This window comes from Oncorhynchus clarkii, chromosome 11 (assembly GCF_045791955.1).
Source record: "Oncorhynchus clarkii lewisi isolate Uvic-CL-2024 chromosome 11, UVic_Ocla_1.0, whole genome shotgun sequence".
In the NCBI taxonomy this organism is placed as follows: Eukaryota; Metazoa; Chordata; class Actinopteri; order Salmoniformes; family Salmonidae; genus Oncorhynchus; species Oncorhynchus clarkii.
In genome coordinates this window covers 19902182-19930131 of record NC_092157.1, presented here as the reverse complement: position 1 = coordinate 19930131, position 27950 = coordinate 19902182, and the positions used below count along the sequence as shown (strand labels likewise).

At 43.2% G+C, this 27950-nt stretch overlaps 1 protein-coding gene across 2 annotated transcripts in view; it reads right to left on the bottom strand.

Annotated features, from left to right (window-relative positions):
- The window catches only part of LOC139420339 (5-methyltetrahydrofolate-homocysteine methyltransferase reductase), a 38206-nt gene that overhangs the window by 7487 nt on the left and 2769 nt on the right, over window positions 1–27950 (bottom strand). For both annotated transcript variants that reach the window (XM_071170333.1, XM_071170332.1), the window contains exons 7-13: window positions 27230–27383; window positions 20401–20489; window positions 19724–19904; window positions 13660–13702; window positions 11876–12056; window positions 11677–11795; window positions 1114–1206 (exon numbers count right to left, since the gene is read on the bottom strand). In XM_071170333.1, coding sequence (XP_071026434.1) covers window positions 1114–1206; window positions 11677–11795; window positions 11876–12056; window positions 13660–13702; window positions 19724–19904; window positions 20401–20489; window positions 27230–27383 — 860 coding nt within the window. The remainder of the gene's footprint in view (window positions 1–1113; window positions 1207–11676; window positions 11796–11875; window positions 12057–13659; window positions 13703–19723; window positions 19905–20400; window positions 20490–27229; window positions 27384–27950) is intronic.

Sequence of the window (27950 nt, the reverse complement as noted above, 5' to 3'; positions counted from 1 at the left end):
TTCAATTTGCTTACCACCCTCATAGATCCACAGACGATGCAATCGCCATCGCACTGCCCTATCCCATCTGGACAAGAGGAATACCTCACTGACTATAGCTCAGCATTCAACACCATTGTACCCTCCAAGCTCGGGGCCCAGGATCTGAACCTTGCACTGTGCAACTAGGTCCTGGACTTCCTAATGGGCCGCCCCTAGGTGGTGAATGTCAGGAATTGTGAAAAACTGAGTTTAAATGTATTTGACTAAGGTGTATGTACACTTCCGACTTCAACTGTATATGACCAATACAATTTTATTTGATCTAGTGTCATATCTACTGTATATCTCTCTATGGGTTTGTGAGCTTTGAAACACTACAGTGTAAAATATACCCTCCATCCAACGATATGCCCCATCCCAGCTAAAAGCTCCATGTCCCTGTGTACGTACCAGTGTTGCTCAGTAGCCCATACAGTAGGGGTCTGCAACTGGCGGCCCGTGGTGCAAAACTGGCCCGTGAGTGATATATTCTGGCCCACCAACATAACATAAGCGATCGTGTCTCAATGTAATCAAGGTATGATGAAATGATTGTATTTTCAAATACAATCTCTTATTGGGCTTAGTTGTTTAATTCGCAATGTACAAATTATTCTAATTATGTCCGGGCCCCCCGGCCATCCTCTCCGACAAAAATCGTTCCAAGGGTGAATCTAGTTGCCTATCCCTGCCATACAGTGTAGTTCTAGTGAGACATACTGTATCTCTGTGGTCCTATGTGGCAGCCAGACCACAATCCTGTCATATGAAGTTTAAAGTCTTGTCCTTCAAGGTCCAATCTTATCGTCTTCTCAATCACGCCACCGCCATCAAGGACACAGAGGAAGTGACGCGTTCCAGGGAACCACGCTGTCACAGTACAGCCTCACTCAGACAGTTTGTTTACATGATGATCTGCACTCTGATTGTATGAAAAGTCCAAGGTCACCAAGGTGGGTGCTAGATATTGGGGATGCATGGGTGCGTCCGAAATGGGATCACACTCCTTATATAGTGCACTACTTTTGACCAGGGCCCATAAGGAATAGGGTGTTTGTCAGAATGACAAATGTTTGTCAGAATGACCCTCACCTAAACAGGAAGTCTTGATCTCTATGGCGACAACCGAAGAACAGCCAGGTCTCACCAAACTCTGCCTCCGGGTTTTCCTCCCTCTCCTTCTCCCTGAAAGACAAAAAAGGAGAAAATAAATAAATAAATACACAAGAGAGCTCAAAGCCCAATCAATAAAAACACAGAGAGAGAAGACGGGACAGTCCTTGCACACAACAGAGGTTAAATGGAGCAGTGACACTGCTGTATCTATCTCTCTACAACACCAATAGAGTAGAGTGCCACAATTACCTAATGCATGGATGGGAATGACACAGTACAGAGGGGACACGAAAAGTACACGCTAAAAAAAGATGGATCACACTCCACAATGCATGAAAATGAAAACAAGAACTTGAGTAGGCCGGCACCCGTATGTGTCAGTGTTTTCCACAAGTAAATAGAGTATCCAGCCAAATACTAAAAAATAGCCAGCCAGGTGACTACATTTTGGTGTCACCTGGTACATTTAACGGGTTGATTCCATCCAAAACACAGTGAAATTATTGAATCCTTTATTGAGTTTACCTCACAAATTGGAACAATGTGTGGCAGTATTGTGTAGGAAGACATGACTTTACAATTTAGATTACTAAAAATGTATGAATTCAGTTTATTGTTAGATGTTTTGGATATCGTCTAGGTCAAGGCCTATATGCTCAGGGCCTGGTTTCCTGATAGCGATGAAAGGTTAACGTGAGTGATTTCCTACAACGGTAGAAGATGTAACATGCGTTTCTCTAAACACCACGCAGAAAGCATGTGTCGGATATGGATACAGCGCTGCTCTCCGACCAAATTTCTCCATTCAAATCGTACCTTAACATTATAATTATTTATTTGGCACATGACCACGCACGTTGTTACACATCATGAAATATACTGAGGCAAAAATGTAGCCTACAAATAGAACATTACATGTAATTACAATATATTTGAAATATATCGGCCTATGTAGCCTATAGGCGTACCGTATTCATATTTTTATGCCGTCATCTCGGTTATTTACTTTTTTGATCCTTCGCTTCAAATGCAAAGACATTGGTAACTGTGTATTTGTAGTGAACTTCGTTCCCAAGTTATCGGCGGTCACAGAGGGACTGATAAACAGCTTGATTATACGGTGCCTTCAGAAGGTCTTCATAACCCTGGACTTATTCCACACCGTTGTTACAACCGGAATTCAAAATGGAGTACGGAGATATTTTTCTCACCCATCTACACACAGTACCCCATAATGACAAAGTGGAAACATGTTTTTAGAAATGTTAGCAAATGTACTGAAAATGAAATACAGACACTCATTTACGTAAGTATTCTCACCCAAGTCATTACATGTTAAAATGACCTTTGGCAGTGATTTCAGCTGTGAGTTGTTCTGACTAAGTCTCTTAAGAGGATTGTACAATATTTGCACATTATTCTTTTAAGAGGAAATCCTTTGGTTTACTTGTCTATTATATCTTATCGGGACATATAAGCAAGTTGCATGATTTATGAATGGCAAAGCGATCAGGGCCGGATTACCGAATGGGCAGACAGGGCTCGTACCCCGGGGCTCTTGATCTCCAGGGGGCCCCTAACCAATTGTTTTTTATTTTTTGAGTTGTGGGCCCCCTGGAAGTTAGTGTCTCAGGGACGTAAATGCAGTAGTCCGACCGTGGAAGGGATATAGGAGATAGACTTTGTGTAGTCAGTTCGACACCCTTTTATAAACTAGTCAACTTACTGTTTAGGTGTCAAAGCACAGTAAAATAGCCTACTATGCCCCATGACTTCATGTGGCTGGCTACGTCAAACACGCGAAAGAAAATAAATTAAATGTGCCAGACAACAATAATTAGGCTAAGCACGACTCATCGTTACCACTTACATTACATGGGACATTTACGAGCATCATGCTTTCTCCCGCTTCCGTGGACATTTTTTGGACTGACAGGCAGCCTATCCTATCACCGCTCGCTTTGTGACTGACAGGCAGCCCTATCCTATCAATAGATCGCTAAAAGATGCATATCGTTCATTCTAGTGGGAGAGGGCACTATGGACTAGCGAATTGAACCTTTTAAATGAAAGGAAACCTAGTTAATACGAGGTGGAAAAAGTAACCGTCTGAAAATGATTGTAACCGTCTGATTAGCTGACGGCTGGCGCGAATGGAAAAAACTGATGTATGTGTGTGTGTGTGTGTGTCTAAATCTCTCCACTGAACGTAAGCCCCGCTTCTATAAAAGTGATTACTCCTGTGGCCAACGAATCTGGCAGGGCTTCCAGAATCCTTTGCACAGAGTTGGCACAAAGACACAAAACACTGAGGCGGTGTGATGCTATCTACACTGCACACCTGCTGGGCACACACACACACACACAAACCTTTACTAACGCATCAGTCATCTGGCCATCTAAAAAGGTCAAGCGCCATCACCATGCCCCATCTGGGCAGAGAGAGAGGTGACAAGAGAACAACTATTCAGAAAGAACTAGAGAAGAAAAGCTGGAAGAAGGATGGATGGAGTTCTCATCTCTTTGTGGAGAGCTGCAGTAGTCAGAGGCCCTTAGGGATAAGATGTTACTTCCTGGGTTTAATACCTAACCCATTCACATCCACAGAATGAGTCATTGTGAGGGGACTGACTGACGTCACATTTCTCATTTCCTAAAGCGGTGTGAATTGAAACTCGCTCTGGATGACAATGACAATGTTTTGTAGGAAAAGGACTGGTAATTCACCAGCAAAGTACAGTCGATAGCTTTTCAGAAGACCCCTGATATGACATAGGCCTTTTCTCTGTCCTAGCATTCGGACTCCTGAGTCTGTTTCAATAGGTCCACAGACAACGCAATCGCAATCACACTGCCCTAACCCATCTGGACAAGAGGAATACCTATGTAAAAATGCTGTTCATTGACTACAGCTCAGCATTTAACACCATAGTACCTTTCAAACTCGTCATTAAGCTCGAGACCCTGGGTCACGACCCCGCCTTGTGCAACTGGGTCCTGGACTTTCTGACGGGCCGCCCCCAGGTAGTGAGGGTAGGAAACAACAACATCACCCCGCTGATCCTCAACACTGCGGTCCCACAAGAGTGCGTTCTCAGCCCTCTCCTGTACTCCCTGTTCACCCACGACTGCGTGGCCATGCACGCCTCCAACTCAATCATCAAGTTTGCAGACGACTCTACAGTGGTAGGCTTGATTACCAACAATGACAAGACGGCCTACAGGGGGAGGTGAGGGCGGTGTCAGGAAAATGTGTGGTGTGTGTGTGGTGTCAGAAAAATAACCTCACACTCAATGTCAACAAAACAAAGGAGATGATCGTGGATTCAGGAAACAGCAGAGGGAGCACCCACCTATCCACATCGACGGGACAGTAGTGGAGAAGGTGGAAAGTTAGGTTCCTCGGCGTACACATCACGGACAAACTGAAATGGTCCACCCACACAGACAGCACCTTAGGAGGTTGAAGAAATGTGGCTTGTCACCAAAAACACTCAAACTTTTACAGATGCACAATCGAGAGCATCCTGTCGGGCTGTATCACCACCTGGTACAGCAACTGCTCCGCACACAACTGTAAGTCTTTCCAGAGGGTAGTGAGGTCTGCACAACACAACCGGGGGCAAACTACCTGCCCTCCAGGACACAGGAAGAACAAAAAGATAATCAAGGCACAACAACAACCACCCGAGCCACTGCCTGTTCACCCCGCTATCATCCAGAAGGCGAGGTCAGTACAGGTGCATCAAAGCTGGGACCGAGACTGAAAAACAGCTTCTCAAGGCCATCAGACTTTTAAACAGCCATCAATAACATTGAGTGGCTGCTGCCAACATACTGACTCAAATCTCAAGCCACTTTAATAATTAAAAATTGGATGTCACTTTAAACAATGCCACTTGAATAATGTAGGGTATGTAAACATTATATAATCTCATTAGTATATACTGTACTCTATACTATCTACTGCATCTTGCCTATGCTGCATGGCCATCACTCATCCATATATATAGATAATCTTATTCATTCCTTTACACTTGTGTGTATAAGGTAGTTGTTGTGATTGTTAGATTACTTGTTAGATATTACAGCACGGTCAGAACTAGAAGCACAAGCATTTCGCTACACTCGCATTAACATCTGCTAACCATGTGTATGTAACCAATAAAATTTGATTTGGAGATGTGGAGAACCTTGACTGGACAAGGTTTCTGAATGCTCCGATTCTGAGTCTCATGAAGCCTCCCTTGGGTAAGCAGACCAAACAAGTGACATCATCCACTATTGTCAATCTGCAATTCCTGAGTAAAATTCAGTAAACTAATTTAACTGGGCTTGTCTTCTCTTCCCTCTAGGCCTCGCCTCGCTCACCTCTCCACACAAGGAGCAAAATCAATAGGAAAAACATGGCTTCCAATTCTATCACATCTCTGCCCAGAACACAGGCCCCGAGGGAAGCAGCATCACAATATTACAGCCAGATACTCCATTTTGGGTCCAAATAAGGCAGTTGCCTCTCAGATGAACAGGAAGCAGGGGAAACTGTGATTCAGCAGGAGCAAGGTCTCCTCTGCCCTTTTTCATGTTCAATGGGGTTTGATGCTCTGCGTAAGACGGTGTTGAGAGATTGTGATAAAATGTACCTGTACGCGATGATTCCAGGAAGTGCCACTAAGCTATGATTACTGATGTTTAACATGCCCTATTTTGAATGCATTCAGCTGAATATGGCAAACCTATGGAGAGCAGTTTACAATAACAAAAACTCTACCTGTCATCTGATGAACAACTTCAATTAATAATGTCAATCATACCACTTGTTGCACTGATGAATGAAAACAGCATGCTACCATGACTGTTTAAGATTTGTAACAACCCAGCCTGATCCTCAGGTAAGGTCATCCTGCTCCATTACTCATCCTTAAGCTCAGACATGGCTAATCAATATCAGACAGCCGGAGGTCTCCAGATCCCACTGAGACAGTTATGACCCTTCAACCGCTCCCTCTCTCTTTTGCTTCCGTGGTTACAAAGTGGCACAAAGTACTTTTCAAAACATCCATTGATTGACAGAGGCAGACCGAATGAGGGAAGGGGGAGGGGAGAGGGAGCGACAGAGAAAAGAGGAAGAATTGAAGTGTCCCCATGCTGTTTTTGTTGCTTAAAGGAGGCACCTTCAGGTTTTGTTGGTGATAAAACATCCTGCTGTCAAAATGAACGTTGTTATCTCTTATCAAAGCACAGCATCTGGGGTAAACGCCTTGTTTGGAATTTTAATTTGGGTACTGTACAAAGCTTTCCTCGTGACAGGTTTTACAATCTGCCAGAACCATGGCAGGGGACATAGAGGTGAAGGAGGAGAAAGAGTGAAGGAGAGAGAGCGGAGAAAGACAAGCAGACTACTAGAGAAAGAGAGCAAGACAGGCAGAGAGGGGTGGGGGGCATGAAGAGACGAGGGAGAGAAAATATGAGAGAAGAGAGACAGGTACACTGAAAGATCGGTTTGCCCCAGCGTCTTCCTCGCCTTCCAGCAGTGAAAAGCTTTATATAGAGAAAAGGACCGTCTATGGAGGAGCACAAAGGAGAGAAAAGCACTGTCAGACTGCACTTAAGAGGCGAGAAGCCGCCCTTCTACAGCAAATCATCAGGGCTTACTGAAAGTTGCTATGTAACATCACTACCATGTATGTTACTGATTGGTGTTATTGTAGACATTAAACATTTTCAGAATGCTATAGAGTGGAATATCCCAGTTATATCAATCAGATTTGAAAGAAGGTACATCATGTAACTTGATAGCTATGTAATCTGAAAAACCTTTCACATGTAAAAGGACGCTTAATGTAAGATTCCTTGGGCATATGAGCAGATCCCACTGATGGCTTGCCTCTGAAGCTAGGCAGGGTTGGTCCTGGTCGGTCCATGGATGAGAGACAAAATGCTGCTGGAAATGGTGTTGGAGAGCCAGTAGAAGGCACTCTTTCCTCTGGTCTAAAAAAGATCCCAATGCCCCAGGGCAGTGATTGGGGACATTGCCCTGTGTAGGGTGCCGTCTTTCAGACGTAAAGTTAAACGGAAATGGATGTCCTGACTCTTTGTGGTCACTAAAGATCCCATGGCACTTATCATAAGAGTAGGGGTGTTAACCCTGGTGTCCTGGCTAAATTCCCTATCTGTTCCTCATACCATCATAGCCACCTAATCATTCCAAATTGGCTCATTCCTCCTCCCACCTTTCCCCTGTAACTATTAACCAGGTCGTTGCTGTAAATGATGTGTTCTCACTCAACTTACCTGGTACAATAAGGGTTCAATAAATAAACAATGACATTCCACACAAAACCAACATTGAATTTGCAGTCCCATACTACACGAAAGAAGCCTACTAAGAAAAATAGAGAAACACACACTGGAGAGCATCTTTTCTCCAGATGGGACATGGCTAGTTTCTTCTTGGTCAAGGCTAAAGCCTGGGATGTGCCAAGAAACATTGATTTATTTAGTTGGTGACAAGAAAATGGAAAAGCTTTAACATGAACTAATGCACTGAACAGCAGGAAGTGATGTCACTGAACGTTGTATGAGAGAACACTCCCTATCACGACCTTGACATTTGGGGTAGTCGGACTAGCAACATAAGTCATTCATCAACCACACACACGTTGGCGTAGTTGGCGGGTGGCATGTGACCGTGTCATGGTAGGTGTTAGACATTCATCAGTCCTGTAGAGGTGGTGTCCTGCAGGTGCAGACAACAGACAGCTCTCCCCACTGAGAAACATCAGTCACCTTCTAGAACATTCATCAAAATGCAGTCCCAACACAAACACACCAGCCATTAACCACCAGCACCTTAATACACCCACACACACGATTAACCACCAAACAGCATCACCTCAGAATACTTGCACACACGCCAGTGAATACCAAACAGTGTCACTCGGAAGACATCACAGAAACAAGACAACTGGAGCTGACTGGTAAACAGCTGAGTTGTCAGGAGCTGTCAAGTCACTGTCTGAATCATTGAGGTATAAAAGAACAGTCTGGATGAAACATTCAGGCCAGCAAAGTGTTTCAATATGGAAACAACTGTATTCGTACTGTCACAATGACAAGTGATACTGGGTATTCTAGGTGGATAAAAATAATCACTTTATTTAGACAGTCATAATAACATGGTGTAAGATAGGATGTTGGTGTAAGTAAGGTGTAAGTAAGGTTACTGTCATGCAAAACACTGCCGGTCTCATTGTAATCGACCGCCAATTAACATAAAAATAATCACTTTATTTAGACAGTCATAATAACATGGTGTAAGATAGGATGTTGGTGTAAGTAAGGTGTAAGTAAGGTTACTGTCATGCAAAACACTGCCGGTCTCATTGTAATCGACCGCCAATTAACATAAAAATAATCACTTTATTTAGACAGTCATAATAACATGGTGTAAGATAGGATGTTGGTGTAAGTAAGGTGTAAGTAAGGTGTAAGTAAGGTGTAAGTAAGGTTACTGCCATGCAAAACACTGCCGGTCTCATTGTAATCGACATAAAGAAATACAAGCTGCAGAGGTGTGCCTTTGGAACATCGACTTTTCACAAAGTTGAATAAATCTATTTAATATAAACCATCACGATAAATCTATTTCTTTTAGGCAGACAAGATACGCTTATAAGTCCCGTGCCATTATATGGTTTTATAGTAAGACGACGACAATTGAACTTAACTGAATAAAATATAAATGATATTTCTCTCATTCCGGAGCGAGTGCAACTATGAAGTGGCTATGTTGAGCGTAAAAGTGACCATTTGAAACGGGTCTACGCTAGATTTACGCTAGATTTAGAGTTATTTGTGAATAAAATAAACCTTAAAATGTCTTAGAAATCTAAACATATATGGGCTGCATGATGCGTCTATAGGCTATTGATGATTTGATAAAATAGCCCCAAAAAATTGCGTTCCACACGCTGTTATCTCCTCAAGGAAGGGTATCATATTTTCACTATTCTCAATTTATACTTGTCTTTACTAATATGACAAATTAGTTTCGATTTAGAATTGCCCATTATCATACAAACAAGAACAGGGGCAGGGGGAAAAAGACACGTCATCCATATGCACTCGAATATTGAATGGAGACCGCATACCCGCTGGTTCGTTTTTCAGGCTATTCCGGTTATTTCACTCCATGCATCAACCACTTAACGGAGCATGCAGCCTCTCGCTGGGCGACAGGTGATATTCGCCCCCAAACTCTGTATGCCAGGGGCTCTCCAGCCCTGTGGCGGCATTTAGCCAGTGCTTCATTTGGAAAACCTAGTGAAATCTGTTTGGGAACATCAATAGTAACATGTATTCACAACTAAACCTTTATCATTAAACTGTTGACAGCCCCTCTTTCTGCATAAAGGAGAGGAGATGGAAACGCATGGTGGTGAGATATTATGTCGCTAAAAGGTCATGTGTCAGCCTTTTAATTATGAAAATTTATTTTTTAAATCCCCTATTACTAGGCTATTCAAAATCAAATACACTAAGTGTAGACTTAGCCATCCCGCACAATCAATGAACCAGCATAGGCCTATGCATACGCATAAACTTTAATATGCATATGGGTGTTTTGAATGACTCATCACCGTAGAAAGCCCTGCCCATTTCATTGTTAGGCTTTGAAACAACATCCACAACGACCATGTTTTCCACTCAGTTTCAACCTGTTGTTGAACTTCTTTCTTCAACTTGATCAATCACAGTGAGGTGAGTTTTAAAAGGACGATACTGTTTTGATGATAAGTGTTTGATGTGATTTTCCATTGCATTTGCATTGTTGTCAGAGGCGTTAGATGGACAACAGAGCCCTGAGTACCAGGGCATTAGGACCTGATGGAGGGACAGTAGAGCCCTGAGTACCAGGGCATTAGGACCTGATGGAGGGACAGTAGAGCCCTGAGTACCAGGGCATTAGGACCTGATGGAGGGACAGTAGAGCCATGAGTACCAGGGCATTAGGACCTGATGGAGGGACAGTAGAGCCATGAGTACCAGGGCATTAGGACCTGATGGAGGGACAGTAGAGCCCTGAGTACCAGGGCATTAGGACCTGATGGAGGGACAGTAGAGCCCTGAGTACCAGGGCATTAGGACCTGATGGAGGGACAGTAGAGCCCTAAGTACCAGGGCATTAGGACCTGATGGAAGGACAGTAGTGCCCTGAGTACCAGGGCATTAGGACCTGATGGAAAGACAGTAGTGCCCTGAGTACCAGGGCATTAGGACCTGATGGAAGGACAGTAGTGCCCTGAGTACCAGGGCATTAGGACCTGATGGAGGGACAGTAGTGCCCTGAGTACCAGGGCATTAGGACCTGATGGAGGGACAGTAGAGCCCTGAGTACCATGCCATTAGGACCTGTTGGTCATTAGTGAGTTGGGTACTAACAACATGTCCAGAGTGCATACTAGGAGGTTACCGTGACTCAACGATCATGTGGAATTTTACTGCAGGTGTGGCGGTAATACAGTCACGGCAACAGCCCTGGCAACAGCCCTGGGTGTAACATGATGTTAGTAGGCTTTTGGTGATGTTAGTAAGCTTAGCTACCCCAAATGACTCACAAAGTTAATCTTGTCAAATTACACCAAGCAGCACCTTTTACAAGCCATTATTTATGTATTCCATCATTGTTAACAGCTGGTCTTTTACAAGGCACACGCATGTACACGTACACGTACACACACACACACACGCACACACACACGCACACACTCGCACACAGGTCAATATTGCTTTTACACCTCCACAGTAATCACCAGCTATGATTTACATTAATGACACACTAACGGTCTACTGGTCTCTTTACATTCAAATCAATACGTCTCCTTCGGCCAGTTTGACCCATAACTGACCCAGAACTGTTCATTAGAGTCATAAACACCAGACAGACAGACTGCAGCTCTGGAATGGCTTGACTTATTACCTCAGTGGAATGTTGCCCTTAGGCACAGATCTAGGATCAGCTTACCTTCTCCAAATCCTGACCTTAACCTAGAATGCAAAGCTGACCTTCGATCAGCATTTAGAGGCCAGGCAATTTCCTCCTACAGGTAGTTTAAGTGAAGTAGAAGTGTTAATCACAGCAATGTCTGCAATATTACTACCACCATTAAACTACCATCTAAGACATATTGGAAAGAGAGTGTTGTGAATCTTTGATGGGATCTATTGTAAATTATTATGGAGATTATTGCAAAAACTTGATTAACTACCTCTTGACATCACAGTTAACACTTGATTTGATGACACACTCGTCAAAGCTGAAACACTTCCTATTGCGTCATGGTTGATATAGCAACCTGGTGATTAACATATTTATGTTCTTGACCAGTGCACACTCAGAGAGTAAGCTTCACAAGAAGTTTGTCATCAAAACATAAACAACACACCAGTTCCACTAATCAGACAAACAAGCATCACTTATAACAGAAGAGTACCCTGGGAGTGTTAGTATGAATCCTCCATCTTTGAGGGCAGTACCTTTGTTGTAGGAAACCAATGAAGGGCGCGACGCCGGTGCCTGGTCCAATCATGATGAGGGGTTTTGAGAGGTCAGAGGGCAGGCGGAAGGAGCAGTTCTCACGCAGACTCACAAAGACCTGGGGTCAAACGTAAAAAAGTGTTATGGTGTGTCACACGTGCACACACAGACACACACACAGGTTACTCCTCTACTCACCTTAGGGAGGGTCGGGGTGGTGGAGGGCTGAGCCTTCCTAGGGTTCAACAGAATGGGGTTGACGAGGTCAGAGAGCCAACCAGTACACAGGCCCTGCCTCCCCGTAGGTCTCCAAGTGCATGCTGGGAACTCTATGACGTTGAACACAAAGTGCAGCTGACCTGGATGTCTGAAACTGGAGCTGAAGGAGAGAGGGAGGGAAAGGGGAGAGAACGGAAGGCAAAGTGAATGGGGTTATAGCAAGGCGAGTGTGATTTATTTTTTAGAATGCATTGTTTTGAATTATAAATGACCCAACCGAAGCCGGGCGGGTTGTCCGCTTTGACGCCTCGCTCAATTATAACGTGTCTCTATTTTTTGCATTTTATCGCTGGCAAACAAAACTATAAAAATGTCATTATTCCTTTTTTTCCAAGCTCATTTAAATGGGAAGATGTAGCTACGGGTTGAGGCTTTACCATTCATGCTAAATTAGACCAATTCATCCACTTACAGAAACATCGCTAGCAGCAAAGATGATTGGAAATATCCTGCTAGCATACAGTCACTGCTCTGCCTGTCCTTACCACCCGCCTGGCTCCGCCCGCCCCCTTTTGGTGAGTCTTTCACTTTCGTGTACAATCTTGTTGTAACAATAAAGTAAAAAAGTATTTTCCCCCTTTCTGATTTACTCTATTTTTGCAAATTTAGAAAGGGGACAAATACTTTTTCACAGCAACTATAAGTGGATTTGAGTAATTTAGCAGATGCTGTGGCTGACTGTATACCATAGCAAGGAAGTAAGAGTCCTGATGGTGCACCACTCATTAGACTGTAGATACTGTAGATGTGCTACAATAGGTAGATGAAATAGGGGATGCTATACTCTACATTGCAGAGAGTAAACAAGCCTTTGGTTCTCATCCACAAACACTAACTGTACCCTCTCTCTTTCTTTAATATTCGCCTCTTTCTCCCTCTTTCGCTGATTCCTCTCCATCTAGTGGATTGCTCTCTCCCTCTCACATTTTGATTTCTCTTCCTCCCTCTCCCTCAATCTTTCTTCCCCCTCTCTGATTTTCAGTCTTCCCATCATTCTGCAGGTCTCTGGGGACCTCTATTGACCACAGCATCAACGATGCAGCCTCCTAATGCTCCAGCTGCATCTGATCGACTACAGTCCTCCCACCAAAGCACGCACACACCGTAAAAAAAAACACACAGCTTCAGACAAACACAACTAATGAGCATAGGAAACCAGTGTTGACATGTTTAAAATTGTACTAATGGACAGTAATGTAAGTGATAATGTAATGGTTTCCCACTCTCATTTGTTGTGTGTGTGTGTGTGTGTGTGTGTGTGTGTGTGTCTGAATACTTGTTAGTCTCGTGGAAAGGAAACAAAACACAAAGCCGATGTAACTTCTTTTAGGAAAACAGCCCTAATGTTGGAAAACAAAACATAATTATGTTGTCATCCAGAGTCACATTTATTTATTTTCCAAACTATAGCACATCCTATTTTACAGGTTAGTAAAGGACCAAGGAGTCGACTTCGTGTTTTTATATTGCAATACTGGCATCGTCCCAGCCATAGGATAAACATTCTGCTATTGACCTGAACCTCTACTGTGAACAGCGGTTGGCCTTCACAACAGACCAACATCCACATGACTACATTCAATGTGCATTCACCCATTTTAGGTTTGTTTGATTTGGGTCACAAAATGAAGAAGCAAAGTATGCGCCTGGGTTAAACATTAGGAAAACTATGAAACACTGTAGGAACTACGAGACCAGCTTACCTTGCCGCCGAGTACGGTCTTGGTTGCAGTTTAGGCAAATGTTCTGAAAGAAAAAGGAAAACAACTGGTGGAAGCATATTCCCTCTGATGTTTCCATCATATCCCTATCCCTGTTTGATGTTTCCATCATATCCCTATCCCTGTCTGATGTTTCCATCATATCCCTATCCCTGTTTGATGTTTCCATCATATCCCTATCCCTGTTTGATGTTTCCATCTATATCCCTATCCCTGTCTGATGTTTCCATCATATCACTATCCCTGTCTGATGTTTACATCATATCACTCTCCCTGTCTGATGTTTCCATGATATCACTATCCCTGTCTGATGTTTCCATCATATCACTATCCCTGTCTGATGTTTCCATCATATCACTCTCCCTGTCTGATGTTTCCATCATATCACTCTCCCTGTCTGATGTTTCCATCATATCAAATCAAATTTTATTTGTCACATACACATGGTTAGCAGATGTTAATGCGAGTGTAGCAAAATGCTTGTGCTTCTAGTTCCGACAATGCAGTAATAACAAGTAATCTAACTAACAATTCCAAAACTACTGTCTTGTACACAGTGTAAGGGGATAAAGAATATGTACATAAGGATATATGAATGAGTGATGGTACAGAGCAGCATAGGCAAGATACAGTAGATGGTATCGAGTACAGTATGTACAAATGAGATGAGTATGTAAACAAAGTGGCATAGTTTAAAGTGGCTAGTGATACATGTATTACATAAGGATAGAGTCGATGACTCTCCCAGACTCTCCCTGTCTGATGTTTCCATCATATCACTCTCCCTGTCTGATGTTTCCATCATATCCCTATCCCTGTTTGATGTTTCCATCATATCACTCTCCCTGTCTGATGTTTCCATCATATCACTCTCCCTGTTTGATGTTTCCATCATATCACTATCCCTGTCTGATGTTTCCATCTATATCCCTATCCCTGTCTGATGTTTCCATCTAGATCCATATCCCTGTTTGATGTTTCCATCTATATCCCTATCTGATGTTTCCATCTATATCCATATCCCTGTTTGATGTTTCCATCTATATCCATATCCCTGTCTGATGTTTCCATCTATATCCCTATCTGATGTTTCCATCTATATCCCTATCTGATGTTTCCATCTATATCCATATCCCTGTTTGATGTTTCCATCATATCACTATCCCTGTTTGATGTTTCCATCTAGATCCATATCCGTCTGATGTTTCCATCTATATCCCTATCCCTGTCTGATGTTTCCATCTATATGCCTTGAATTCTAAATAAATCACAGACAGTGTCACCAGCAAAGCACCCCCACACCATAACACCTTGTCCTCCATACTTTACGATGGGAAAAACACATGCAGAGATCATCCGTTCACCCACACTGCATCTCACAAAGACAGCGGTTGAACCAAACATTTCCAATTTGGACTCCAGATCAAAAGACACCGGTCTAATGTCCATTGCTCGTGTTTCTTGGCCCAAGCAAGTCTCTTCTTCTTATTGATGTCCTTTAGTAGTGGTTTCTTTGCAGCAATTCGACTGTGAAGGGCAGATTCACACAGTCTCCTCTGAACAGTTGATGTTGAGATGTGTCTGTTACTTGAACTGTATGAAGCATTTATTTGGGCTGCAATTTCTGAGGCTGGTAACTCTAATGAACTTGTCCTCTGCAGCAGAGGTAACTCTGGGTCTTCCTTTCCTGTGGGGGTCCTCATGAGAGCCAGTTTCATCATAGCGCTTGATGGGTTTTGCGACTGCACTTGAAACGTAACGTTTTTGAAATGTTCCATATTGACTGACCTTCATGTCTTAAAGGAATGATGGACTGTCATTTCAAATCAAATAAAATTTTATAAGTCACATGCGCCGAATACAACAGTGAAACTTACGAGACCCTAACCAACAATGCAGTTTCAAAAAAATACGGAAAGAATAAGAGACAAAAGTAACAGGTAATTAAAGAGCAGCAGTAAAATAACAATAGGGAGACTATATACAGGGGTGTACTGATACAGAGTCAATGTTACAGGGGCAACGGTTAGTTGAGGTAGTATGTACATATAGGTAGAGTTATTAAAGTGACTATGCATAGATGAAAACAGAGAGTAGCAGTGGTGGAAAGAGAGGAAGAGGGGCAATGCAAATATTCTGGGTAGCCATTTGACTAGATGTTCAGGAGTCTTATGGCTTGGGGTTTAGAAGCCTCTTGGACCTTGACTTGGCGCTCCGGTACCGCTTGCCGTGCGGTAGCAGAGAGAACAGTCTATGACTAGGGTAGCTGGAGTCTTTGACAATTTTTAGGGCCTTCCTCTGACACCGCCTGGTATAGAGGTGCTGGATGGCAGGAAGCTTGGCCCCAGTGATGTACTGGGCTGTACACACTACCCTCTGTAGTGCCTTGCGGTCAGAGGCCGAGCAGTTGCCATACCAGGCAGTGATGCAACCAGTCAGGATGCTCTCAATGGTGCAGCTGTAAAACTTTTTGAGGATCTGTGGACCCATGCCAAAACTTTTCAGTCTCCTGAGGGGGAATAGGTTTTGTCGTGCCCTCTTCACAACTGTCTTGGTGTGCTTGGACCATGTTAGTTTGTTTGTGATGTGGACACCAAGGAACTTGAAGCTCTCAACCTGCTCCACTGCAGGCCCGTCGATGAGAATGGGGGCGTGCTCGGTCCTCCTTTTCTTGTAGTCCACAATCATCTCCTTTGTCTTGATCACGTTGAGGGAGATGTTGTTGTCCTGGCACCACACGGCCAGGTCTCTGATCTCCTCCCTATAGGCTGTCTCATTTAGTAAAACGGATTTAAGTTACCCTGCATTAAAGTCCCTGGCTACTAGGAGTGTCGCCTCTGGGTGAGAGTTTCCCTGTTTGATTATGGCGGAATACAGCTCATTCAGTGCTGTCTTAGTGCCAATCTGACTGTGGTGATATGTAAACAGCTACGAAAAATAGATGAAAACTCATGATAAGCTGTAGACCACACTACCTCAGGTGAGCAATAGTTTGAGACTTCCTTAGATTTCGAAGACCAGCTGTTGTTTACAAAAATACATAGACCGCCCCTTGTCTTACCAGTCGCTGCTGTTCTATCCTGCCAGTACAGTGTATAACCAGCCAGCTGTATGTTGATATTGTCATTGTTCAGCCACGACATCGTGAAGCAAAATATGTTACAGTTTTAATGCCCCGTTGGTAGTTTAATCTTCCTCGTAACTCTGCGATTTTATTCTCCAAAGATTGCACGTTTGCTAGCAGAATGGAGGGAAGTGGGGGTTTATTCGATCGCCTACAAATTCTCAGAAGGCAGCCCGCCCTTCAGCCCCTCTTTCTCCGACTCCTCTTCACGCAGATCACAGGGATCGGGGCTGATTCCCGAGGAAGCAGTACATCCTTCGCGTCGGGCTCATCAGAGTTGTGGAAGGAAAAAACGGACTCTGCTAGTCCGTGGTGACTAATTTTAGTCTTGATGTCTAGAAGATCTTTTCGGTCATAAGAGACGGTAGCGGCAACATTATGTACAAAATAAGTACAAAAATAACAAACAGTGCATATAAACGAACAAAAAAACAATGGGCTGGGGCACGTAAAATGTCTGCCTTCTTCTTCGGCGCCATCTTACACTTTGCTTATTTGAGCTGTTCTTGCCATAATATGGACTTGGTATTTTACCAAATAGGGCTATCTTCTGTAAACCCCCCTACCATGTCACAACACAACTGATTGGCTCAAATGCATTAAGGAAGAAATTCCACAAATTAACTTAAGGCACACCTGTTTATTGAAATGCATTCCAGGTGACTACCTCATGAAGCTGGTTGATAGAATGGGTGACTATTTGAAGAATAAAATATATATTTTGATTTGTTTAACACTTTTTGTTACTACATGATTGCATACGTGTTATTTCATAGTTGTGATGTATTTTCTATTATTCTACAATGTAGAAAATAGTCCAAATAAAGATTTTTTTTTGAATGAGTAGGGGTTCTAAACCCTTTGACCGGTAATGTATATCACTATCCCTGTCTGATGTTTCCATCTAGTTCACTAAGAATGGAGGAATGGGAGGAGGAAGCTACTAAGTCCTATTTTCTCAGTGCACACACAGGTTCATTTTAGGGCATACTTCTGTATTCATTAAATCTAAAAGTTATACACTTGTGAGATCCCTAGAGTGCAGATCTGGTGCCTGGGGGATGGAGCTAGTCCACCTTATTTCAATGTCAGCTGTAAAGGTGCCCTCTTTTTGGGTAATTTGGTGTCTGGCCATGAGGCCTCAGGAATATGGTGCAGGAAAATAGTTTTGAGTTAAATTGTATACTAAAATGAGTAATATCAGCGGTTAGGGAAGGGTCAAATATTTATCAGTTTTCATCTGCTAAAATACCCTCAAACCCACTCAAGTAGAGAGCGTAATTTACATTACACCATATGCACCAGCTCTATGAGTTCTGCCAAATATGAAAATGCTTTTCCCTTCAACCCTAAGGTAACCCAAACAGATGGACAGAAAGAAGAGAGAAAGACAGTGTCAGAGAGACGCAGAGAGAGAGAAAGAATCAAAACAGCTGGACTAACTAAGCCCTTCTCTCTTCTACAGTAAACAACTCCGGGTATATCACTGAGAAATGTGGTACCCAGCACCCCCAGGCACCACTGGAATGATATCACTCTCTGCCATCCCCATTTCCTCAGTGGCAGGTTTAACATGCCCATTAACAGTGTCATTCCCTTTCCGTTTGTCTACAGCTCGGCCATACCTCGGAGTTGACAGCTGACTTTCGATCACTGACTATGACAACATGTCACAACTGGGGGACAATTTATACATCACTGGGAGAAGGAATCTGATGCATATCACAAGATATTCCTTTAATATTTTGTAGTAGTGTGAGAATTTTGACACCAAGAGTGACAGCTCATTTTTTGTTGTAAAAAAAATCAAAACAAAATCTGTTCCTTCAGGCTTTTGGCCATTGCACAGGAGTCACAATGAGAAGGCATAACCCCAAAGTGGATAACTATTACAAATCAACTATTTATCCAACCTTTACATTCCACAGCATCTGTAGCTAGCGAATGATTAGGCGCAAAGCTTTTAAACTCACTCAGTGAAGCTAAATGGGGAGTGGCCAGTAAATGTGTTAACACAGACACTGTCAGAGCAGTAGTGATCGTTAACCCCTGGCCTGCCCTGCCCTCCACAGCTCTGTAGCTCTGTCTCTGTCAAATGTAGGACAGTCAATGACAGGACCCCAGCAACAGCTGGTGGCCTCAAAACGCTTCCACCAGCACATTCTTCACCAGCCGTACTTATGTCCCCATTTACAAATGGCCAGATTTCTGCATTGCTCGGTTCCACTACTGGAAAGGTGCTGCAGTTAGCAAAAGGGCCCAAAATAACTTTGACATTGGATATTAAGCTGTGACACAGCTCTTTAGAGGGAGGACACTGCAAAGTACAAGTGCAAATAGGACAAATAACAGTTCCAGGCAACGCATTTTTTATGAATATTAGATTGCATCTGATATAAATGCCCTTTCCCATAGGCTAAAACAAAATCTACACAAGTCATCATCAGAGCAATTCTAGGCCTTATGCCATGAGAGACTATAATGCCAGACTGTCTGCAAGCCAACAGTTCTCCATGTCATGGGCGACCAAATGGTGAGTCAGGAAGCACTGGTGGTTCACAAGAATAAGAATATGCCTTGTAAAAATGTCCTTTTTGAAGTCACAGATAACAACTTGATTGAAGCAATGCAGAAACATTGGGTTGGTCATTTGGGATTCAGTAAAATGTATGAAAAACCCAAGTGGAGTAAAAAAAAAAAAATTTAAAAAGAAAAGAGAGTGAAGAAGGGGAAAACACTACATACAATTTGACTGAACCAGCATTTACTGAGGCTATACCGCCCTCTGCTGGAGAGAGAAACAGCAGTACCTGCCTGTATTGGTGATCATTAGAAACTAGAGCCATGTTTTGTGACATGTAAATCAACGCACTCTGATTAGCTCAAACATTATGACTGACAGGAGAGGGAGTGAGTTCTGACCTATGAGAAGACTGAGAGGGGGTTGGCAGGCAGGAAAAGCCCTGAGCAGGTCCAGTAGTCCGAGGCAGGGGTCTCTGACATAGAGGTTGTAGTCGGCTGATCCCTGTTTACTACACAGCTCCTGTAGTCTCCTCCTCTCGCCACTGTCTTCTGTACACTCTACCAGGGAACGAAGAAATGCCTGGAGGGGGGGCGGGGGGGAGAGAGAAAGTGAGAGAAAGAGAGAGAAAGAAAAGAAGATAATAGTATCAGATAGATTAAGCCTAATTCTAGACTAAAAATTATATATATATATATATATATTTTTTAAATCGTTTTTCAGTCCAGGATTTCACTTAATGTGTGTCCAGAAAACCGCCCCATACACACAATACAAAATAGATTTCACACAGTTACATCTGGCCTACGAGTCAGGTTGTTTCTGCATTCAACAATGTTACATTGTCACCTTGTCAAACAAGACAATGAAAAGTTGGCAGAGGCAGGCTGGCACACAGGCTACATTCCTGCAGCCTACTGTACCTGCCAACCCTGCTACCGTAGGCGTCTGCCAAACATGCTCCATAGAAGCTAGACTAAAGAGAGTCTTTGTCCTACTGCAGTGCAGTAGCCTTTCACAGTCAGGTTTGGGTTCTGAACTGAGTAGTTCAGGTATAGAGCGTGAAAGCAGAAGGGACCTTCTTAGGGACAGTCCTGAGCTCCAGACTCCAGGTGAGCATGTAGGTTAGAGTGCTGTTCTCTGGGATGTAGGAGGGGAGATGAGCAGCTGGAGGGGAAAAAACACAATCAACTTTACATCCATGCAGTTTTATATAGTTTAAATGTCATGACTAAATCGCAATGACACACACGCATAAATATATATATTTAAATGTGTGCGCACACACACACAATTGAAGTCGGAGGTTTACATACACTTAGGTTGGAGTCAGTAAAACTCGTTTTTCAACCACTCCACAAATAACTTGTTAACAAACTACAGTTTTGGCAAGTCAGTTAGGACATCTACTTCGTGCATGTGTAACAGTTTAACTTTAGTCCGTTCCCTCGCCCATTCCCGGGCTCGAACAAGGGACCCTCTGCACACATCAACAACTGACACCCACGAAGCATCGTTACCCATCGCTCCACAAAAGCCGCGGCCCTTGCAGAGGGGAACCACTACTTCAAGGTCTCAAAGCGAGTGACGTCACCGATTGAAACGCAATTAGCGCGCACCACCGCTAACTAGCTAGCCATTTCACATCAGTTACACATGACACAAGTCATTTTTCCAACAATTGTTTACAGATTATTTCACTATCACAATTCCAGTGGGTTAGAAGTTTACATACACTAAGTTGACTGTGCCTCTAAACAGCTTGGAAAATGTCAGAAAAGGACGTCATGGTTTTAGAAGCTTCTGATAGGCTAATTGACATCATTTGAGTCAAATGGAGGTGTACCTGTGGATGTATTTCAAGGCCTACCTTCAAACTCAGTGCCACTTTGCTTGACATCATGGGAAAATCAAAAGAAATCAGCCAAGACCTCAGAAGAAAATTGTAGACCTCCACAAGTCCGGTTCATTCTTGGGAGCAATTTCCAAACGCCTGAAGGTACCATGTTCATCTGTACAAACAATAGTACGCAAGTATACACACACCATGGGACCACGCAGCCGTCATACCGCTCAGGAAGGAGACGCGTTCTGTCTCCTAGAGATGAACGTACTTTGGTGCGAAAAGTGCAAATCTATCCCAGAACAACAGAAAAGGACCATGTGAAGATGCTGGAGGAAACAGGTACAAAAGTATCTATATCCACAGTAAAACTAATCCTATATCGACATAACCTGAAAGGCCGCTCAGCAAGGAAGAAGCCACTGCTCCAAAACCACCATAAAAAAAAGCCAGACTACTGTTTGCAACTGCACATGGGGACTAAGATAGTACTTTTGGACAAATGTCCTCTGGTCTGATGAAACAAAAAGAGAACTGTTTGGCCATAATGACTATCGTTATGTTGGGAGGAAAAAGGGAGAGGCTTGCAAGCCGAAGAACACCATCCCAATCGTGAAGCACGGGGGTGGCAGCATCATGTTGTGGGGGTGCTTTGCTGCAGAAGGGACTGGTGCACTTCCCAAAATAGATGGCGTCATGAGAAAGGAAAATTATGTGGATATATTGAAGCTACATCTCAAGACATCAGTCAGGAAGTTAAAGCTTGGTCGCAAATGGGTCTTCCAAATGGACAATGACCAAATGACTTAAGAAATGGCTTAAGGACAACAAAGTCAAGGTATTGGAGTGGCCATCACAAAGCCCTGACCTCAATCCTATAGAAAATGTGTGGGCAGAACTGAAAAGGTGTGTGTGAACAAGAAGGCCTACAAACTTGACTCAGTTACACCAGCTCTGTCAGGAGGAATGGGACAAAATTCAACCAACTTATTGTGGGAAGCTTGTGGAAGGCTACCCAAAACGTTTGACCCAAATTAAACAAATTAAAGGCAATGCTACCAAATACTAATTGAGTGTATGTAAACGTCTGACCCACTGGGAATGTGATGAAAGAAATAAAAGCTGAAATAAATAATTCTCTCTACTATTATTCAGAAATTTCACATTCTTAAAATAAAGTGGAGATCCTAACTGACCAAATACAGGGAATTTTTACTAGGATTAAAGGTCAGGAATTGTGAAAAACTGAGTTTAAATGTATTTGGCTAAGGTGTATGTAAACTTCCGACTTCAACTGTACGTACCTACCTACATAAACATGTATACATACATGCATACATATACAGTCGTGGCCTATGTACATACATATACAGTCATGGACAAAAGTTTTGAGAATTACACAAATATTAATTTTCACAGTCTGCTGCCTCAGTTTGTATGATGGCAATTTGCATATACTCCAGAATGTTATGAAGAGTGATCAGATGAATTGCAATTAATTGCAAAGTCTCTCTTTTCCATGCAAATTAACTGAATCCCAAAAAACATTTCCACTGCATTTCAGCCCTGCCACAAAAGGACCAGCTGACATCATGTAAGTGATTCTATGGTTAACACAGATGCGAGTGTTGACGAGGACAAGGCTGGAGATCACTCTGTCATACTGATGGAGTTCGAATAGCAGACTGGAAGCTTCAATAGGAGGGTGGTGCTTGGAATCATTGTTCTTCCTCTGTCAACCATGGTTACCTGCAAGGAAACACGTGCTGTCATCATTGCTTTGCACAAAAAGGGCTTCACAGGCAAGGATATTGCTGCCATTAAGATTGCACCTAAATCAACCATTTATGAGATCATCATGAACTTCAAGGAGAGCGCTTCAATTGTTGTGAAGAAGGCTTCAGGGCACCCAAGTCCAGCAAGCGCCAGGATAGTCTCCTAATGTTGATTCAGCTGCGGGATCGGGGCACCACCAGTACAGAGCTTGCTCAGGAATGGCAGCAGGCAGGTGTGAGTTCATCTGCACGCACAGTGAGGCAAAGACTTTTGGAGGATGGCCTGGTGTCAAGAAGGGCAGCAAAGAAGCCACTTCTCTTCAGGAAAAACATCAGCGACAGACTGAGGGCTGGGGTAAAGTCATTTTCTCTGATGAATCCCCTTTCCGATTGTTTGGGGCATCCGGAAAAAAGCTTGTCCGGAGAAGACAAGGTGAGCGCTACCATCAGTCCTGTGTCATGCCAACAGTAAAGCATTCTGAGCCCATTCATGTGTGGGGTTGCTTCTCAGCCAAGGGAGTGGGCTCACTCACAATTTTGCCTAAGAACACAGCCATGAATAAAGAATGGTACCAACACATCCTCCGAGAGCAACTTCTCCCAACCACCCAGGAACAGTTTGGTGACGAACAATGCCTTTTCCAGCATGATGGAGCACCTTGCCATAAGGCAAATGTGATAACTAAGTGGCTTGGGAAACAAAACATCGATATTTTTTGGGTCCATAGCCAGGAAACCCCCCAGACCTTAATCCCATTGAGAACTTGTGGTCAATCCTCAAGAGGCGGGTGGCCAAACAAAAACTCACAAATTCTGACAAACTCCAAGCATTGTTTATGCAAGAATGGACTGCCATCAGTTAGGATGTGGCCCAGAAGTTAATTGACAGCATGCCAGGGTGGATTGCAGAGGTCTTGAAAAAGAAGGGTCAACACTGCAAATATTGACTCTTTGCATCAACTTCATGTAATTGTCAATAAAAGCCTTTGACACTTATGAAATGCTTGTAATTATACTTCAGTATTCCATAGTAACATCTGACAAAAATATCTAAAGACACTGAGGCTGCAGACTTTGTGAAAATGTATAGTTGTGTCATTCTCAACTTTTGGCCACAACTGTACACACAAACATTACCAGTCAAAAGTTTGGACACACCTATTCATTCCAGGGTTTTTCCTTTATTTTACTATTTTATACATTGTAGAATAATAGTGAAAACAACAAAACTATGAAATGACACATATGGTGTTAAACAAATCAAATATATACAGTGGGGAGAACCAGTATTTGATACACTGCTGATTTTGCAGGTTTTCCTACTTACAAAGCATGTAGAGGTCTGTCATTTTTATCATAGGTACACTTCAACTGTGAGAGACAGAATCTAAAACAAAAATCCAGAAAATCACATTGTATGATTTTTAAGTAATTAATTAGCATTTTATTGCATGACATAAGTATTTGATCACCTACCAACCAGTAAGAATTCCATCTCTCACAGACCTGTTAGTTTTTCTTTAAGAAGCCCTCCTGTTCTCCACTCATTACCTGTATTAACTGCACTTTTTGAACTCGTTACCTGTATAAAAGACACCTGACCACACACTCAATCAAACAGACTCCAACCTCTCCACAATGGCCAAGACCAGAGAGCTGTGTAAGGAAATCAGGGATAAAATTGTAGACCTGCACAAGGCTGGGATGGGCTATAGGACAATAGGCAAGCAGCTTGGTGAGAAGGTAACAACTGTTGGCGCAATTATTAGAAAATGGACGAAGTTAAAGATGACGGTCAATCACCCTCGGTCTGGGGCTCCATGCAATATCTCACCTCGTGGGGCATCAATGATCATGAGGAAGGTGAGGGATCAGCCCAGAACTACACAGCAGGACCTGGTCAATGACCTGAAGAGAGCTGGGACCACAGTCTCAAAGAAAACCATTAGTAACACACTACGCCGTCATTATTAAAATCCTGCAGCACACGCAAGGTCCCCCTGCTCAAGCCAGCGCATGTCCAGGCCCGTCTGAAGTTGCCAATGACCATCTGGATGATCCAGAGGAGGAATGGGAGAAGGTCATGTGGTGTGATGAGACAGAAATAGAGATTTTTGGTCTAAACTCCACTCGTGGTGTTTGGAGGAAGAAGAAGGATGAGTACAAACCCAAGAACACCATCCCAACCGTGAAGCATGGAGGTGGAAACATCACTCTTTGGGGATGCTTTTCTGCAAAGGGGATAGGACGACTGCACCGTATTGAGGGGAGGATGGATGGGGCCATGTATCGCGAGATCTTGGCCAACAACCTCCTTCCCTCAGTAAGAGCATTGAAGATGGGTCGTGGCTGGGTCTTCCAGCATGACAACAACCCGAAACACACAGCCAGGGCAACTAAGGAGTGGCTCTGTAAGAAGCATCTCAAGGTCCTGGAGTGGCCTAGCCAGTCTCCAGACCTGAACCCAATAGAAAATCTTTGGAGGGAGCTGAAAGTCCGTATTACCCAGCGACAGCCCCGAAACCTGAAGGATCTGGAGAAGGTCTGTATGGAGGAGTGTGCCAAAATCCCTGCTGCAGTGTGTGCAAACCTGGTCAAGAACTACAGGAAACGTATGATCTCTGTAATTGCAAACAAAGGTTTCTGTACCAAATATTAAGTTATGCTTTTCTGATGTATCAAATACTTATGTCATGCAATAAAATGCTAATTAATTACTTAAAAATCATACAATGTGATTTTCTGGATTTTTGTTTTAGATTCCGTCTCTCACAGTTGAAGTGTACCTATGATAAAAATGACAGACCTCTTACATGCTTTATAAGTAGGAAAACCTGCAAAATCAGCAGTGTATCAAATACTTGTTCTCCCCACTGTATTTGAGATTTTTCAAATAGCCACCCTATACCTTGATGACAGCTTTGCACACTTGGCATTCTCTCAAACAGCTTCATGAGGTAGTCACCTGGAATGCATTTCAATTAACAGGTGTGCCTTGTTAAAAAGTTTATTTTGTAATTTATTTCCTTCTTAATGCGTTTGAGCCAATCAGTTGTGTTGTGACAAGGTAGGGGTGGTATACAGCCCTATTTGGTAAAAGACCAAGTCTATATTATGGCAAGAACAGCTCAAATAAGCAAAGAGAAATGACAGTCCAGCATTAATTTAAGACATGAAGGTCAGTCACTGCGGAAAATTTCAAGACCGTTTCTTCAAGTGCAGTCGCAAAAACCACCAAGCGCTATGATGAAACTGGCTCTCATGAGGACCGCACAGGAAAGGAAGGCCCAGTGGTACCTCTGCTGCAGAGGATAAGTTCATTAGTTACCAGCCTCAAAAATTACAGCCCAAATAAATGCTTCACAGAGCTCAAGTAACAGACACATCTCAACATCAACTGTTCAGAGGAGACTGTGTGAATCTGCCCTTCACAGTCGAATTGCTGCAAAGAAACCACTACTAAAGGACACCAATGAGAAGATACTTGCTTGGGCCAAGACACACGAGCAATGGACATTAGACCGGTGGAAATCTGTCCTTTGGTCTGATGAGTCCAAATTTGAGATTTTTGGTTCCACCGCCAAGTCTTTGTGAGGCGCAGAGTAGGTGAAAGTATGATCTCCACATGTGTGGTTTCCACCGTGAAGCATGGAGGTGGTGGTGTAATGGCGTTGGGGTGCTTTGCTGGTGAAAGTGTCTGTGATGTATTTAGAATTCAAGGCACGCTTAACCAGCATGGCTACCACAGCATTCTGCAGCAATAAGCCATTCCATCTGGTTTGCGCTTAGTGGGACTATCATTTGTTTTTCAACGGGACAATGACCCAACATACCTCCAGGCTGTGTAAGGGCTATTTGACCAAGGAGAGTGATGGAATGCTGCATCAGATGACTTTGCCTCCACAATCACCGACCTCAACCCAATTGAGGTGGTTTGGGATGCAACCAACAAGTGCTTAGCATATGTGCGAACTCCCTCAAGACTGTTGAAAAAGCATTCCAGGTGAAGCTGGTTGAGAGAATACCAAGAGTGTGCAAAGCTGTCATCAAGGCAAAGGGTGGCTACTTTGAAGAATCTAAAATCTAAAATATATTTTCATTTGTTTAACACTTTTTTGGTTACTACATGATTATATATGTAGTTTTGATGTCTTCACTATTATTCTACAATGTAGAAAATAGTAAAAATAAAGAAAAAGGTAGATGTCCAAACTTTTGACTGGTACTGAATGTGAGACTATAAACACACAATGTCCCTGTCATGTGTATGACAAGAGAGAACAGCATACCTTTCTTCTTGGTGTCTTTGCGCAGTGAGAGCTGGACACGGTGGCTCCTCTGGTCCTGCAGGCAGAGTCTCTGGAGAAGCTCCCCCACCTCAGAGGCTCTGTTTGGGCAGAGAACGTCAAGCGAGTCCCCAGGCTGGTAGGCCATCGGATAGGCCTAGGTACACAGAGGAAAGGACGGAGTAAAGAAACTAGTTTAACCATAATTTTGAACTACTGACCAATATATTTGGTCTCTGCATGAAACTACACTAAGTGTACAAAATATTAAGGACACCTGCTCTTTCCATGACATAAACTGACCAGGTGAATCCAGGTGAAAGCTATGATCCCTTATTGATGTCACTTGTTAAATCCACTTCAATCTGTATAGATGAAGGGGAGGAGACAGCTTAGAGAAGGATTTTAAGCCTTGAGATAATTGAGATATGGATTGTGTATGTGTGCCATTCAGAGAGTCAATGGGGAAGATAAAAGATTTAAGTGGCTTTGAACAGGGTATGGTAGTAGGTGACATGTGCACCGGTTTGTGTCAAGAACTGCAATGCTGCTGGGTTTTTCACTATCAACAGTTTTCCGTGTGTATCAAGAATGGTCCAACACCCAAAAAGGGCATCCAACCAACTTGACACAACTGTTGGAAGCATTGGAGTCAACATGGACCAGCATCCCTGTGGAACGCTTTCGACGCCCTGTAGAGTCCATGCCCCGACAAATTGAGGCT